The sequence below is a fragment of the Morone saxatilis genome, unplaced genomic scaffold (assembly GCF_004916995.1).
Source record: "Morone saxatilis isolate NCDOM2014 unplaced genomic scaffold, NCSU_SB_2.0 Contig5, whole genome shotgun sequence".
Taxonomy (NCBI): domain Eukaryota; kingdom Metazoa; phylum Chordata; class Actinopteri; family Moronidae; genus Morone; species Morone saxatilis.
In genome coordinates, this window is record NW_023340095.1 from 8,229,484 (window position 1) to 8,242,465 (window position 12,982).

Consider the following 12,982-nt stretch of genomic DNA (forward strand, 5'->3'; position numbering starts at 1 on the left):
CCCTCCTTTCTTTTTGGTGAATTTGGTGCATAACATGCGATCATTGTCAAAGTACTTTTGCCATTTATTTTTGCACTCAAAGCTGAATTGTATCTTCTCGATGGCCTCCTTCAGCACATCTGAGGCAGGCTTGTCAACTCCAGTTTTTCCCCAGCCAGCAACTGTACAGTTAATGTTGGCTGGGATTTTCCCATCCTTCTTTGGTAGTCCGATGGTCTTCACATACTTATTCAGTTTGGCCTTGTTTTTTAACTGAAACAGAGATCGGAGTAGAACTGTAAATCACAGCAGTTATTGTCCCGAAACAGTTTACTCATATGTCAGATATTTAATTGTGTGTTTATGTCTTCTTAAACAGAGTTAAGTAATGCACTTCACCCACATCCTCCACAGCTTCAGTGCGTGTGTGTGTGTGTGTGTGTGTGTGTGGGCACCGTTAACTCAACATAAGAAAACGAAACTGAGATGCTTGCCTCAACTCGATTGCACAGACTACTTTCCACAGAAATTTAAGTTGTTTTTTTTTTAATTAATTGATTGAGTTTTAATATGAACATCTACACGGTTTTATTTACCTTCAGTAACATAATGTCATAATCATATTCTCCAGTGAATTTCGGATGTGGAATTTCCTTAGCCACTGGGATTCTTTGCTGACTTTTCTCTTCCTTGCGTATGTTATGTGCTCCAAGTACCACCACCATATTGCGGTTCGGCCTGACAAAAATGGGAACAGAACAAAACATTAAGAACCCTTGATAGCAAATTTCATAGTGTCTTCAAGCTCTGACAAACTTGTACTTTCATGTATATAATCGGATAACACTATAATACTAAACTGTTAAAAGTAATTAACAACAAATCATTTGTAAATGACAAATAACAGTTTAACTGCAAATAATTATTAGCCATTAAGTTTTTTAACTGACTGGCATAAAACAATATTTTTTGTGTGCCTGTATGATTCTGCATCGATGTAAAATAAACTCACTTTTTGCAGTGTGCAGCTGTTAGAACAAAATCCTCCCGAATAAGTATCCCGCCACATGAATGATGTCCATCAAACTGGAGTGATGCCATGTAGGGTCTGGAATGAGGCTTGGAAACCTTACCACCCACGATGCCACTCTCAGAAGCCCCTTACACGAGGACAGAAGGTAAATTAATACACAGATTACAAAATGCAAATACCTCAACATTTAAATTATTTTTATCATTATTACAGACCCCAAAAATAGGGATCCTTTATTACAATGTAATCTGTAGCCATTAAAAAGGCTCTTTAAATATTCAGCTGTAATCTTTAAAAACTGCTATTAATATAAATATTATATATAGTCACATCTCAGCAATAATATTGAACTTCATGTAATCTTACCAGTGAGGGAGAGCAGCTGAAAGACAAATATAATGCAGTATGCGTGGATCATGGCTGTTGTACAGAAGTAAAAAGCTGAAGAGTCTGGCTGACAGTCTCCCCCTGGTACCTTTTGTAGTCAACCTCCCAACTCACAACGGAAACTTTGTGGGCAGGTTGTCAAAATAGTTCTTGCAAAGAAGAGTTCACACCTTGTAGCATAAGTGAGACCCTTTTACAAAACCAGATTAAACCGTCAACGTGCCACACACATTGTTGTTAGATCAGTAATAATCTAAACACTTCACTCTATTATACTGTATGTTTTCTTGTACCTTCACATGTGGGATTGTAGTTTTATGTTCCAACAAAAAAAACAGTAATGAATTTTGAAAAGATAACTTTAACGTTTAAGATTTAAGTGTGCTGTAGATAGGAGTTTGGGTACTGTCTACAAGTACTATCTATTTCATGGCCAAAAAGCAGAAAGGTCCATATTTACTTTATCATGTGCTTCATTTCCTTTAAAGGCAGAGAGTTCAGGTAAAAGGTTGATTGTTGAGTGGAAAGCTGTGTATTAAGGCTACATTAACCGCAATGAGTACAAAGGTGGTCACACACACACACACACACACACACACACACCATTGCTGTTTTTTCAGGCCAAAGGTTATTTGATGTTAGAAGACAAATATATATGTTAGCCTTTCACTCTAGAGCTCAAGTACAGTTTTTACATTTAGTGTTTAGAAGATGTAAACACTCAGATCATTTTGAAGTCCTGTACCTGAACCTAGTAACTTAAGCGCTTGTCTGCTGGAGGTGTTTGCAAGACCATGTTGTCCGCAGAGACTTTGTGTATTTCTGGACCTTGGTGCTTAGGGTGTAGATTATATGTTATGATTATATGTCAATTTAAGCTGTTAATATTAGTTGTTATCTATTTTTATTTTTTTCAAATTTTAAACCTTCAATAAATAAGTGGAAGAATAATGTCTGATTAACCCTTCAGACAAGTGATTTGGATAAACTATAATGGCATCAGTATTAGTAAATTATTAGACAAAATGATTAGAGCAGCAATGGCTTTATGAGGGAGACAGTAAGCCATAAACCTACATCCTTTGCCACGTGTCTACTGACCACTAGATGGAGTTGTAGTCATTTTGTGGCAAACAATCCACCTGTAAAAGCAATTTACAGCCCAGCTCATATAGGCTACATCCCTCACTTCTGCTACTGTAACATGGTGATGTTTATAATTATCTTAAAATCATCATAGAGGTCTACAACACAGGTCACAAAACACAGTCTACTTTTTTCTAAGCTGAAGAGATTTGCCATTGTTATTGCTTACCACTGAGTCTTATAGAGAATAAGTATTATCACTTTTCCACAGTGCTCCTTCATTTTCCTTACACACAACACCTAACAGGTGGAGGTGACATTCCCAATACGTATACATAAATGTGTTTTCCAGCAGCAAGGTCCGTTACAATGGTTGCAACAGGTATGTAACAGTTTGTGGATTGTGTAATTGTTTTAAGGCTAATCTAAGCTCTGGTCTTAATGGACCAATATAGAAGTGATTCAGAAACAGAAGTCTGTCTAGTTGGACTGGGCTGATGGCAATCCTCGTCTTTTTTTCACCTTTCCGTTTCTATTCATGAAGGGGAACGTAGAAGGTTAGAAGTGCAGCTAATGCTCTCTCAAAGTCCTTTTTAAATAAGTGAAGCTTTGATGTTTCCACTGTTGTGAAATGTTGGACCTGGATTGGTTATGAAATATTACACTCTCTCAGCTGCCACAGAAAAACGTTTGTGGAGCCATCTTGATAAGGCAGATGGTCTAATTACCCTAATGTCATACGAGGCTGCTGGTCATAACATTTTCCACAAACTGAACGGCTCAGTTGGATTTGCAGGAATCTTCAGCAGTCAGTCCTCATTTCATCAGTTTCTAATCTGTACAAAAAAAAACACCAAAAAACTCGCACAAATTTGGTTTTATTTTGAGGTAATGAGTTGAAATTCATCTTTTGAGGTCAAATACACTTAACAGAACTGTATTGTTAAATGTAGCACAGTAAAATTATGAAAAGGAAAAAAAATATGTAACATATAGGCCTAGTGGGTGAGAAACAGGTGAGAAAACTTGCTTCCTGTACACTTTTAAACTCACCACATCTTTACGGTGGCCAACAGTTTGTACGTTGCAAATTACAATAAACAGCTTCCTTAATAACAGGAAGACTGCTATAGCTATAAGGTCTCCACCAGCATGACCCCAACCAGTAAGGCAGGAAGAGAGGGTTACCAGCACAACAAAAGCTGCAGCTACATACCACAGACAGTTAAAAATACCAGTATACTGGTCGGGATGACATTAGAAGTAAGAAGGGAGCAATATTCAAACAATATTCAAGACTACCGCAGCACTTTGGTGTTATTTTTTTTAGTACATAGCCCTTCCTTTACTGATAAACAATAACAAAAGAAATAGTGCAATATCTGCAATTTTTGTAGCTTATGTGTAGCAATTACAGGGCACAGATGAAGATTTTCAGATTTGGCCCTGTTTTATCAATAAACTACCCTACTGTCAGACTCTTCATTTTGTAATTGTCCTATTAAAGAAAAAATACAAATTGGGCATTGAGTTGGCGCTAAGCTGGCTCCTGAAGAAAAAGGCAAATAAAGAACATGATAAAAATAATTTTCAGACTTCTCAAAATGCTGTCATGCAAAACACCCAGTAAGATTAGTAATGGTATGATAGTTATTCAGTTCTTCCAGCAAAAGGAGATTCACCAAAAATGAAGCGATGCTGTCCTGTGTTTAGGGTCCACCCTCAGGCCAAATGCCATACTTACCTCCAACAAGGAGGTTCTGTTTTTGTGCTATTTGTGGGTTTGTTTGTTTGTCTGTCCACAGAATTATGGAAAAACTGCTGGCCAGACTTTCATGAAACACACACACACACACACACACAGAGTGGACAGTTGATAGAGACCACGGTGGACACAGCGAACCAGTTGAAGTGAAGTAATGTTTAAAGTAAAGAGGCGTGTTTGAATTTTTTCCATGAATACCAAAGTTGACTTTTAAACTCGAGAACATTTTTTCAAGTGCATTTAACAGTAATATTCCAGCGGGGTGCAGGTACATTTAACAGAACCCAGGTAGAATCCAAGGCGATACATTATTTCTTTCTCGCTCACTGACTGGAGAACAAAGACAGAGCTTCTGCTCACATTAAACACATCTGTGCCCCTGTGGCCTGTTGAAGCTACAATATATCCACAGCTTTTTCTAGGTTTTCTTGTTATACTCTAAGAGGTGGAGTCAGAGTGAAAATGAAGACTGTCTTCAATAAACATTCCTTTAGGACAGGATAATTGGCTGTTAGATGATGCGTCTACACAGCAAACTAACAGCGGTCTGAAGGTCTCAAGTAAAACTTTGACTGAGGTCACTGGTTCAAAGTCAAATTTTATTTTGTAAGTTTGTTTTCCATAGGATGGCTCCAATCAATCATTGCCAGCATCATGTTACACATTTGTTAAATACAATGTAATAATGGCACAGATTTCACATTCACACACATTACACACACACACACACAAACACACACACACATCCCGATGTATATATGTAAGCATATATACAGTACACCCGCTTTAAATGTGATTGCAGTGTTTCAACCTCCATTATTCACTTCATTACAGAATTTATAAACCTAATGAATGTCGCATTGCAAACACTACTCTCTCTTCTTTTTCTTTGCACTCCCTTTCCTGAAACACTTGCGTGTGCAGAACAAGCAGCATTTGAGTGTCACCCACACAACAGTTAGGAGAATTATGACAAAAAAGCCCATGACGTCCAGGGAATGGTACTGAATCCAGTTTAACTCATGTGCAGCTACCCTTAGGTGTTCGGTTCCTCCGTGTCTCATAACAAACTCAGTCCAGAAAACAGCCAGGTCCAAAGGCTGAACAGGGCGGTCCAGGTGTATCTCAGACAGCTCCACTGCCTTCTCTTTGTAACTGGGGAGAAGTAATATTTTGAAAAGTTAATTGTATGAGGTCCAGTTTTGATCACCACAAGCCATACATTAGAAAAACTATGATACTGTTTGTACTATAAATAAGATGTGAAAGATGTATGTCTAAAGATAGCAACAGAAGCTATAACAAATTGAGAGTCCTTTAAATTACAATAATCAGCCTGACTAGAATGACTCAGCAATACAAATACACGTTTAGTATGTGGATGAATATAAATGCAGCAGATGTATTTACAGGGTAGGATACAATTAAAACCTTTCACCAGTAATTATTTTAGGGATGTATTGTGAAGCTGCATACAATATGACTGCACTGCATAGAGTTGACCTGGGAACAAATCCTCTACTTTTCACACACACACTCTTAGGGTAAAAGCCCAGGGATATACAATTCACACTGCACTCCTTCTGGCAGCGGGTTAAATGTCCACTGGAACATGCAACTAAGGTCGACATTTATATTTACATTATGATTACTATAGTCCCTTTTAGCCCTGCGTTTAGGCAAATTTCAGGGGATGACCCAACCAACACTATAGCTCCCCCACATAAGGAGAAATATTGGCAATCTGAACAAACACTAAAAAATACATTACATAAAACAATATACACTAAATCATTTTATTTATATATTTTTCTCCATTCTTTGTAAATGATACAACATCAGCACAGCGACATATTGTCATGTTTTAGCCCGGAGCTAAGTACAGTGTGAAAAGCTCTCTTAGCCTAGGGCTAACAGATCCCCCTGCTGCTAGGAATGTTCTGGGCTAAGTGCAGCAGTGTGAAAAGCCCCCAGATTAATGTTTTCTGGTTAGAAATACAGACCGTAAACATAACTTTTGTTTACACAAAACTTTACAGGGCACCTTAAAGAGCGCAAATAACAAACAGATGAGTGAGGGAGAGGTCAGTCAGTGTGTGTGTATGCACAATATATGTGTGTGGGTTGACAATGGGTGTGCAGGGACTGCAGACTACTCCACAGGGCGCCGTTACATTTTGTATGTATGATTCTCATCTTACCTTTTGTCATGGATGATTTTATTTAGGCCAGCCAATAGTTTTTCAGATGTCACATCATAAATGTTGAGTTTCTCTGCCATGCCGCGCGTCACCATGCGGTTAACGTTGTCTCCCTGGTCCCCGAACAGTGGGAACATCAACATGGGTACAGCATTACAGATGCCCTCGTAGACGCCATGGGTACCTCCGTGAGTGATGAAGACTTTAGCTTTGGGATGGGCTGAGGAGCACAGGAACAATCACAATTACAGGCCCAGTCCACCACAAACCGGACGATTTTATTAGAATATACTTTGTATAACTCGAATGTTAATATTTATGACATGATAGCAGCGCCTCATACATTTGTCTGGAAAGGATAAACATACCCAGGAGGTCATTCTGAGGTAACCATTTCAAAAGTTTGACGTTTTTGGGTGCATCTGCAGGTGGGACTCCAGTGTACCTCCACAAAACCTGAAACATAAACATCTTACTTTTTAACATTTGATGTGCAAAGTATTTATCTATTGAAGTGAGGGTTTGACATGTTTACAACAAGGCAAGGCAGGGGACAAAGTCCTATGGTTAAAACTGATTAGGGCTTTAGCATATGTGCTGAGCTAATGTGAGCTAAAATGAGCTCTGGCTAATGTGTAATGTAATGTGTGTCTCTTTGCTTGTGTAGTTAGAAACTTTTATGTTTTGTGTTTTATTTTAAGAGAATAAATAGCAGTCTAACAAAGGTCATTTTAAATATTTTTGTTTTTTGCATAGACTGAGTGGATTGAGTAAGTAAAGGGATTTAATCTGTTAAGGTTATTGTTACCCTCTGAGGAATTTGCCGAAAGGCATCAAAGAACTCTTTAGCCCTCTCCTCAGGCATGGTGGACACCATTGAGCCCAGGGTAAAGACAATAAAGCCGTCATCTCCTGAGCCTTCCACAAACTCCTCCAAGTCCTGCAGAGAGAAAGACACAAAAACCACTTCAAGAAAATATTCAGTTTGTAGAGAACTCACAATAAAAGGTTAGATCTAGTGGGCAATGACCAGTGTGCAGCAGCCTTTTATTTTAAGGTGCAGCCATTATATCAACAACATATTGTCTTTAGCACCCAATTAAGTAATCCTAGAAGCACAATCTGCTTGCCAGCTTTTGTAGAGTGTTTCCAATCTGTAAACACAGGGCCCCTGTTTTTTCTTAGATTACATTGTCCATAGCCCAGAAATACATTTAAACTTTTCCTGGCTCAGATATCACAACTTGAATCTTCCAGAAAAGCAGACAAACCTGTTTTTTTCACAATGTTATAAGCCAATTCATAACACACCTGTCAAAACAATATTCATAATCATTTTGGCACCAGTGCCTTCTTCCTGAAACATATTTATCTCCATAATAAGTTCAGAAGTGAATAATTCACATTTTGCAGGTCTCCAAAATGAATTACTGCATATGTGTTCTTAAACTCTGTATGGAATACAAAATAACACATGCAAACAAGGTGATTGTCTATACTCTGACACAGCTTTCTGTTTCATGAATCTTTTTGCAAGCACTAATGCAGAGTTGTTAAATTCTTTTAAATTTGGAGTAGTGTTTCTGGGGTATAAATTTCACTCTCTTTTTGGCTCTGTTTTGGTATCAGCTAACTTCTAGGCTCTTTAGCTGCTAGATGATCCACTGCTTTCATTAAGTATAGTTGCTAACTTTGTCATGATATTTTTTTGCTGAAAACAGTGATGATGAGAGCAGAACCTGAGGGCTGTGCAACCAAAACAGTGAGCCAAGAAAGACAAACACTTTATAGAGCTGCAGAACTAAGTGATAATACCCCATCACATCACATTATACATCATTATCATCATCATCATCATCATCATCATCATCATCATCATCATCATTTGTTAATATAAAACTATTTATTAGTGGTGCTTTTCTGGTTTTCACTGTTTTTATTAACACAAAACACGTAGATGGGATTTGCCTTAAGTGAATCCAGATGTTTACTCTGGCATACATTCTTTAAATACTCACTGCTGGCAGAGGAGATGTCTTTGCACAATTGATGCCTCCAATAAAAGCTGAATTTGGCATGATGGGTCTGGGCCATTCAAAAACAAAGTCATATCTGAGAAGCCAGAAACCAGCATGACTAAGAAGCTCCTTGTAAGTCATGCTGTCTTCTACATGCCTGCTGACCAGCTCGTCAAAATGCTGATAGATTATTTTGCACATGTAGGACTCCACAAAATGCATGATCATGTTTTTCACTCTCTGTGGGAAGGTCATGATGTCTGTATTACCAGAGAAGGACACAGGGACATAGGAAAGAGGAGCGGGGCACTGATTAGCCTTTGAATCCAGCTCACATGGAAGTCCACGCAGGAAATAAACAGCTGGAATGGAAAAGATATGAGCCAGGATAGAGCCACAGGGAAGGAAGGGGTCTGTAAGCACAAGATCGAAGCCCTCTCCCCTCAGTCGACTCATTAAAGGCTTGTTGTTCAGCAAACTCTCGCAACCTGTCACCTGCATTGAAGTAAAGTTAATCAAACGCTGCACATTGATAAACATATCTGTGAATTCTGGTGGCTTGAGGAACACTCCATCCTTCAGCTCGTCGAAATTTCCATCCAGTTCAGCTTTGGTATAGGGGACTTTGTAGATCTCAGTCTTGTAGCTCTCTGAGCCTTTCATCAACAGGCTGCATTCAGGCACCAGCACTAAGACCTCGTGGCCCCTGTGGCTGAGCTCCTTCACCAGTATCTTCATGCTAAGCCAGTGGCTCCCATCCACAGGCAGAACCAGCACCTTCCCCCCTTGAACGGGCCCCAGACTGAGGCAGCACAGCCAGGCCACCAGCCCCAGCGTAGGAAACCACACCCCGCTACTCATTGCCTCCTCTCTGTACTGCAAGCTGGCTTGTTGTAAGAGCCAGTGTTGTTAAGAGGTTGCCTTTATGTGTGTGTGTGTGTTTAACTTCTGCAGGAAGTTAAGGCTGTGTTTGCAGGCGGGCTGTTATATAACCACCGGAAGACAGAGACAGAGTGGAGATTCCCAGTGGAATTTGTGGAGAGGTCTAGTATTCAGACAATGTCTCCAGTTAATCATTCTCTTATGGTTCTTTATATAACTTTTAAACTTAATGATTTTTCCTGGTGTATTCATTTACATTCAACATTTTTTCAGTGACACCATGCAAAATTCAACTTTTATATTTATAAGTTTGTGATTTAGTTTTGTTTTTATGGTTTATCTAATGAAATATGTTAACAGATACAAGTAAATGTTTTGGGGCTATCAGTGGTAAAAATATTTATCTTGCTAATTGCTTATTGTTTATATACTATTTATTACCTCCACAATCAGTAAGACATGCAAGTCATGGTGGCTATGCATTTTTGCAGCTTGTAGGGTACTCATTAGTCAAAAGTCCTCTCTATTTACTTTGGCTGCTCCTTCTCTCCTCCCCCTGAAAAAGAGACACATGCGTGCTTAAAGGGCAATAGTATGTGCCCTCTCTTTACCTCTTTTTTTTTCACTCTCTCTAGTCGCACGCACACATATAGCTACAACCATTGTGACGAGACCGGTAGCGTGCAAAGCCAGTTGTAATAGGACACCCACACCCACCTCTTTGGAGGGGGATGATAACATCAAACAAACAATGTGGAATTTTACCCTCAGTTACAACTTGCTTTACCTTAGGAAACCCAATATGAGAGTAACTATTGCACTGGTTGTGAAATTCAATAAGTTAATAGCTCATCAGATGAATTAAGAACAAGAATATAGTCATTGGAAGAATATCAGGAGTAAGTGAATTGAGCTTTATGGATCAATGACACAAACAACACCACTAGATTCTCCTATCTGAGAATGTGCTATCCCCCTGCTTTATTTTCAGTTCTCCACAAAACAAACAACTAACTTTGGAATCCTGTCAGACACACTTTTACATGTTTAGGTGAATGGCAACCTATTCTCGTAAAAAAATGATAGATACTATTATTTTTAAGTCTTATGTCCCCACAAAGCCAGCTAAATGCCCAGAAACAGTTGGGGGCAGCTGAACCTTATAGTCAGGTCGTGTCTGTCCCACCTCTTAAATTTTGTAGTTTCCTGACTGAAATATAAAAAAATATATATAAATGTTTTCTTGAAGTTGTTTTGCTGTGTCAGGAATTATTTCAGTCTGAAATTTTCAGTTAGTGTGGTTATAGTCTCAAGCTGTCAGTATGCTTTAACCAAAGTAATTGTCTTATTAATTATACTTCTGTTTTATTATTATTATTGTTAATTTTATTATTCAATTATTATTTTTATTTTTTTATTTTTTTACATTTTTCACAAAGTTAATACTTCTATAACTTTCCTTGTGTATAAACAACTAAAACACTATGGATGTCTTTGGGGAGACACTGTCCAAAAATGTGGCTTTTCAGGAAAAGGTATACTTTCAAGCTTGTTTGTTTTGAGCATACTGATACTTTAAAACCTCCGCCTCTCTCTCTGCTGCCTCGTATCACTCCCCAAAGCCCCCCTCCCACAAAACCCAAGTTTAAAAGACAGCAGAATGAGTTTCTCTGCAAAAACAGCAAATAGGAACGCACTCTCTCTAAAATGACCTGTGATTGGCCGAAGTCTCCCGCCACAGGATAGATTCTCTTTTTCAGTTTTTCAATTTCAATATGCTGAAAGGTTAGTATGTAATTTCTGCTCAATGATGCCAAAGAAAGCTGCCTACCCCAGCTTTAAGTGTCATGCTTCAGTTTCTAAAGGGCTCCAAAGGCTTGATTACTCCAGTAAAACTCGCATACGCTTTCACAGCCATTCATCACTAGCTTGAACTTGGCTGTTGTACCAGAACACAGTGTCCAGTTTCTTTGAGCAACTTACAAAAAAAGACCACAGCTGAGAAAACCTGGAGCGCTCAGAATGCAGGGAAAATGAGGCTCTTGCAAAAAAAAAGGTGTAAGGGGAGTGGAAGAGTCTGTGGGAGTTGCAGTTTGACAACCTCCAGAATTACACTGACCATGCACAATCTTTGACCTTTCTTCTCTCATTTCTCAGGTTTTGGCACCACCTTTCATCTATACAGACATGGAATCTGTAACATTGCAGTTGTTTATCTCTGTGGTTTAATTAATGACCAATACTGGCTACAATTCTATTCTCAACCTGTAAATCTCGCACTTTGCATATTCATTCTGTGAATGGAAATTTAACATTCAGGCTGATGCTTTGGTGATTATTATGGATGTTTTCTTTCACCCCACAATGGGGTGACAATCAAGGTAAATCAAGGAAAAAATACTTTTTATTTGCTCAGGAATGTACTACAACTTAGATCTGCAGTAGTTTTTGGCTACTTAAAGGCCATCTGACATTTCATCATCTTTTACACCATTCATCTCCTTTCCTAGATTCTGTTATCTCCTGAATGCGATATTTTACTCTCAATCTTACAGTATCATTCACCATATTCACCAGTGTCAGTCTGCCATCTGGTGCTGAGCAGGTAGTGTACAGGGGGGTTTTTAAACATTTTCACAGCTTGCTGTGGCCCAAATTGACACTATGAGAGAACTGAACCAAAACAGTAAAGTTGCAGGCCAGAAAGCTAAACAAATTAATTCACTATAAAGGTCTGTTAAGGATAGCTGCATACTCAGATATTACTAAGAGTGACTCCTTTCACACAGACATTTTTCTTTCATATTGTCCTTTGATACATTGTTATACAAATATTGAGTAAAGTCTTTAAACGACTATTCCTCATCATGAAACTGCTTTGTGTTTTTAAAAAATGGCACATTTACAATCATTTAATATTGCTATGTGTTTATTTGACCTTGTGCCTTTTCCATTCATGCGATGGCCTCTAGCTCAGACTTAAGCCATGGTTACAGTATTAAAGCATGCTAGATCCTACTTTGTCAGACTGCCTCTGTGGCTGTTCTGAAAAAGTGACCCATGGGCTTATTCAAACATAAAACCAAGTTGGAAAATTGCCAGTGGAGCAAGGTTCATGTCCAAGGTCCTGAAAGTGGCTGAAGGAATGATAAACAAATGAAGTAATGGTTGGAAACAAAGAAAGCCTTGCACACACCTAAGGGCGACAAAGCAAACAAGCCTGGCAGTAATCGTAAAGCTGATTCCTGCATATAAAGGCAAATATGAGCGTGGCAATGTCAGTCTGTCATTGGTCACTCTTTCTGTCCATCTTTCCGCCATTGCTAGCATGTTACTGTGCCAATGTGAGCGTTTAACATTAGCATGGCCGTAGACTGTTGGTCTTTGGAGTTCTCCTCCATCTTTAATGGCAGCTCAAGCAGTAGCCCTGAGACATTGGTTTTACTCACACAGATCACAATAGCTTGGGTTCAAAGGTCATATTTTGTGGCGGAGGGCTCCTGACCAAGCTGCAGTATTTGATGAGTTGTGAGTTTTTCTTTGGCTTTTGCTTCATAGCTTTCTATTCACATTTTGATTGTAGTTTCACAAATGGTGGATATGCTGCCTGCTGACAATTTGGCTAGTTTCC

At 38.8% G+C, this 12,982-nt stretch overlaps 2 protein-coding genes across 2 annotated transcripts; both read right to left on the reverse strand.

Moving 5' to 3' along the window:
• LOC118339257 (granzyme B-like) lies at nucleotides 1-1,506 on the reverse strand (the record flags this gene model as incomplete). The annotated part of the gene is given in 4 exon segments (XM_035676832.1): nucleotides 1-252; nucleotides 576-717; nucleotides 992-1,139; nucleotides 1,379-1,506. Coding segments are annotated over 4 exon segments (594 nt in total), but the record flags the coding sequence as incomplete, so codon positions are not given.
• Nucleotides 1,507-4,830: 3,324 nt separating this feature from the next.
• LOC118339438 (UDP-glucuronosyltransferase-like) lies at nucleotides 4,831-9,385 on the reverse strand. Its single transcript, XM_035677055.1, has 5 exons — nucleotides 8,470-9,385; nucleotides 7,260-7,391; nucleotides 6,820-6,907; nucleotides 6,452-6,671; nucleotides 4,831-5,405 (listed from the first exon to the last, which is right to left on the reverse strand). The coding sequence occupies exons 1-5, from the start codon at nucleotides 9,328-9,330 to the stop codon at nucleotides 5,120-5,122; spliced, it is 1,587 nt and encodes a 528-aa protein (XP_035532948.1). The 5' UTR covers nucleotides 9,331-9,385; the 3' UTR covers nucleotides 4,831-5,119.
• Nucleotides 9,386-12,982: the final 3,597 nt, after the last annotated feature.

Coding starts and splice junctions, on each gene's coding strand:
- LOC118339438 (XM_035677055.1), bottom strand. CDS start 9,330: ATGAGTAGCGGGGTGTGGTTTCCTACGCTGGGGCTGGTGGCCTGGCTG. Junction 6,672..6,819: donor ACCTCAGAATGACCTCCTGG/GTATGTTTATCC, acceptor TGTGCTCCTCAG/CCCATCCCAAAGCTAAAGTC. Junction 5,406..6,451: donor AAAATCATCCATGACAAAAG/GTAAGATGAGAA, acceptor ACTTCTCCCCAG/TTACAAAGAGAAGGCAGTGG.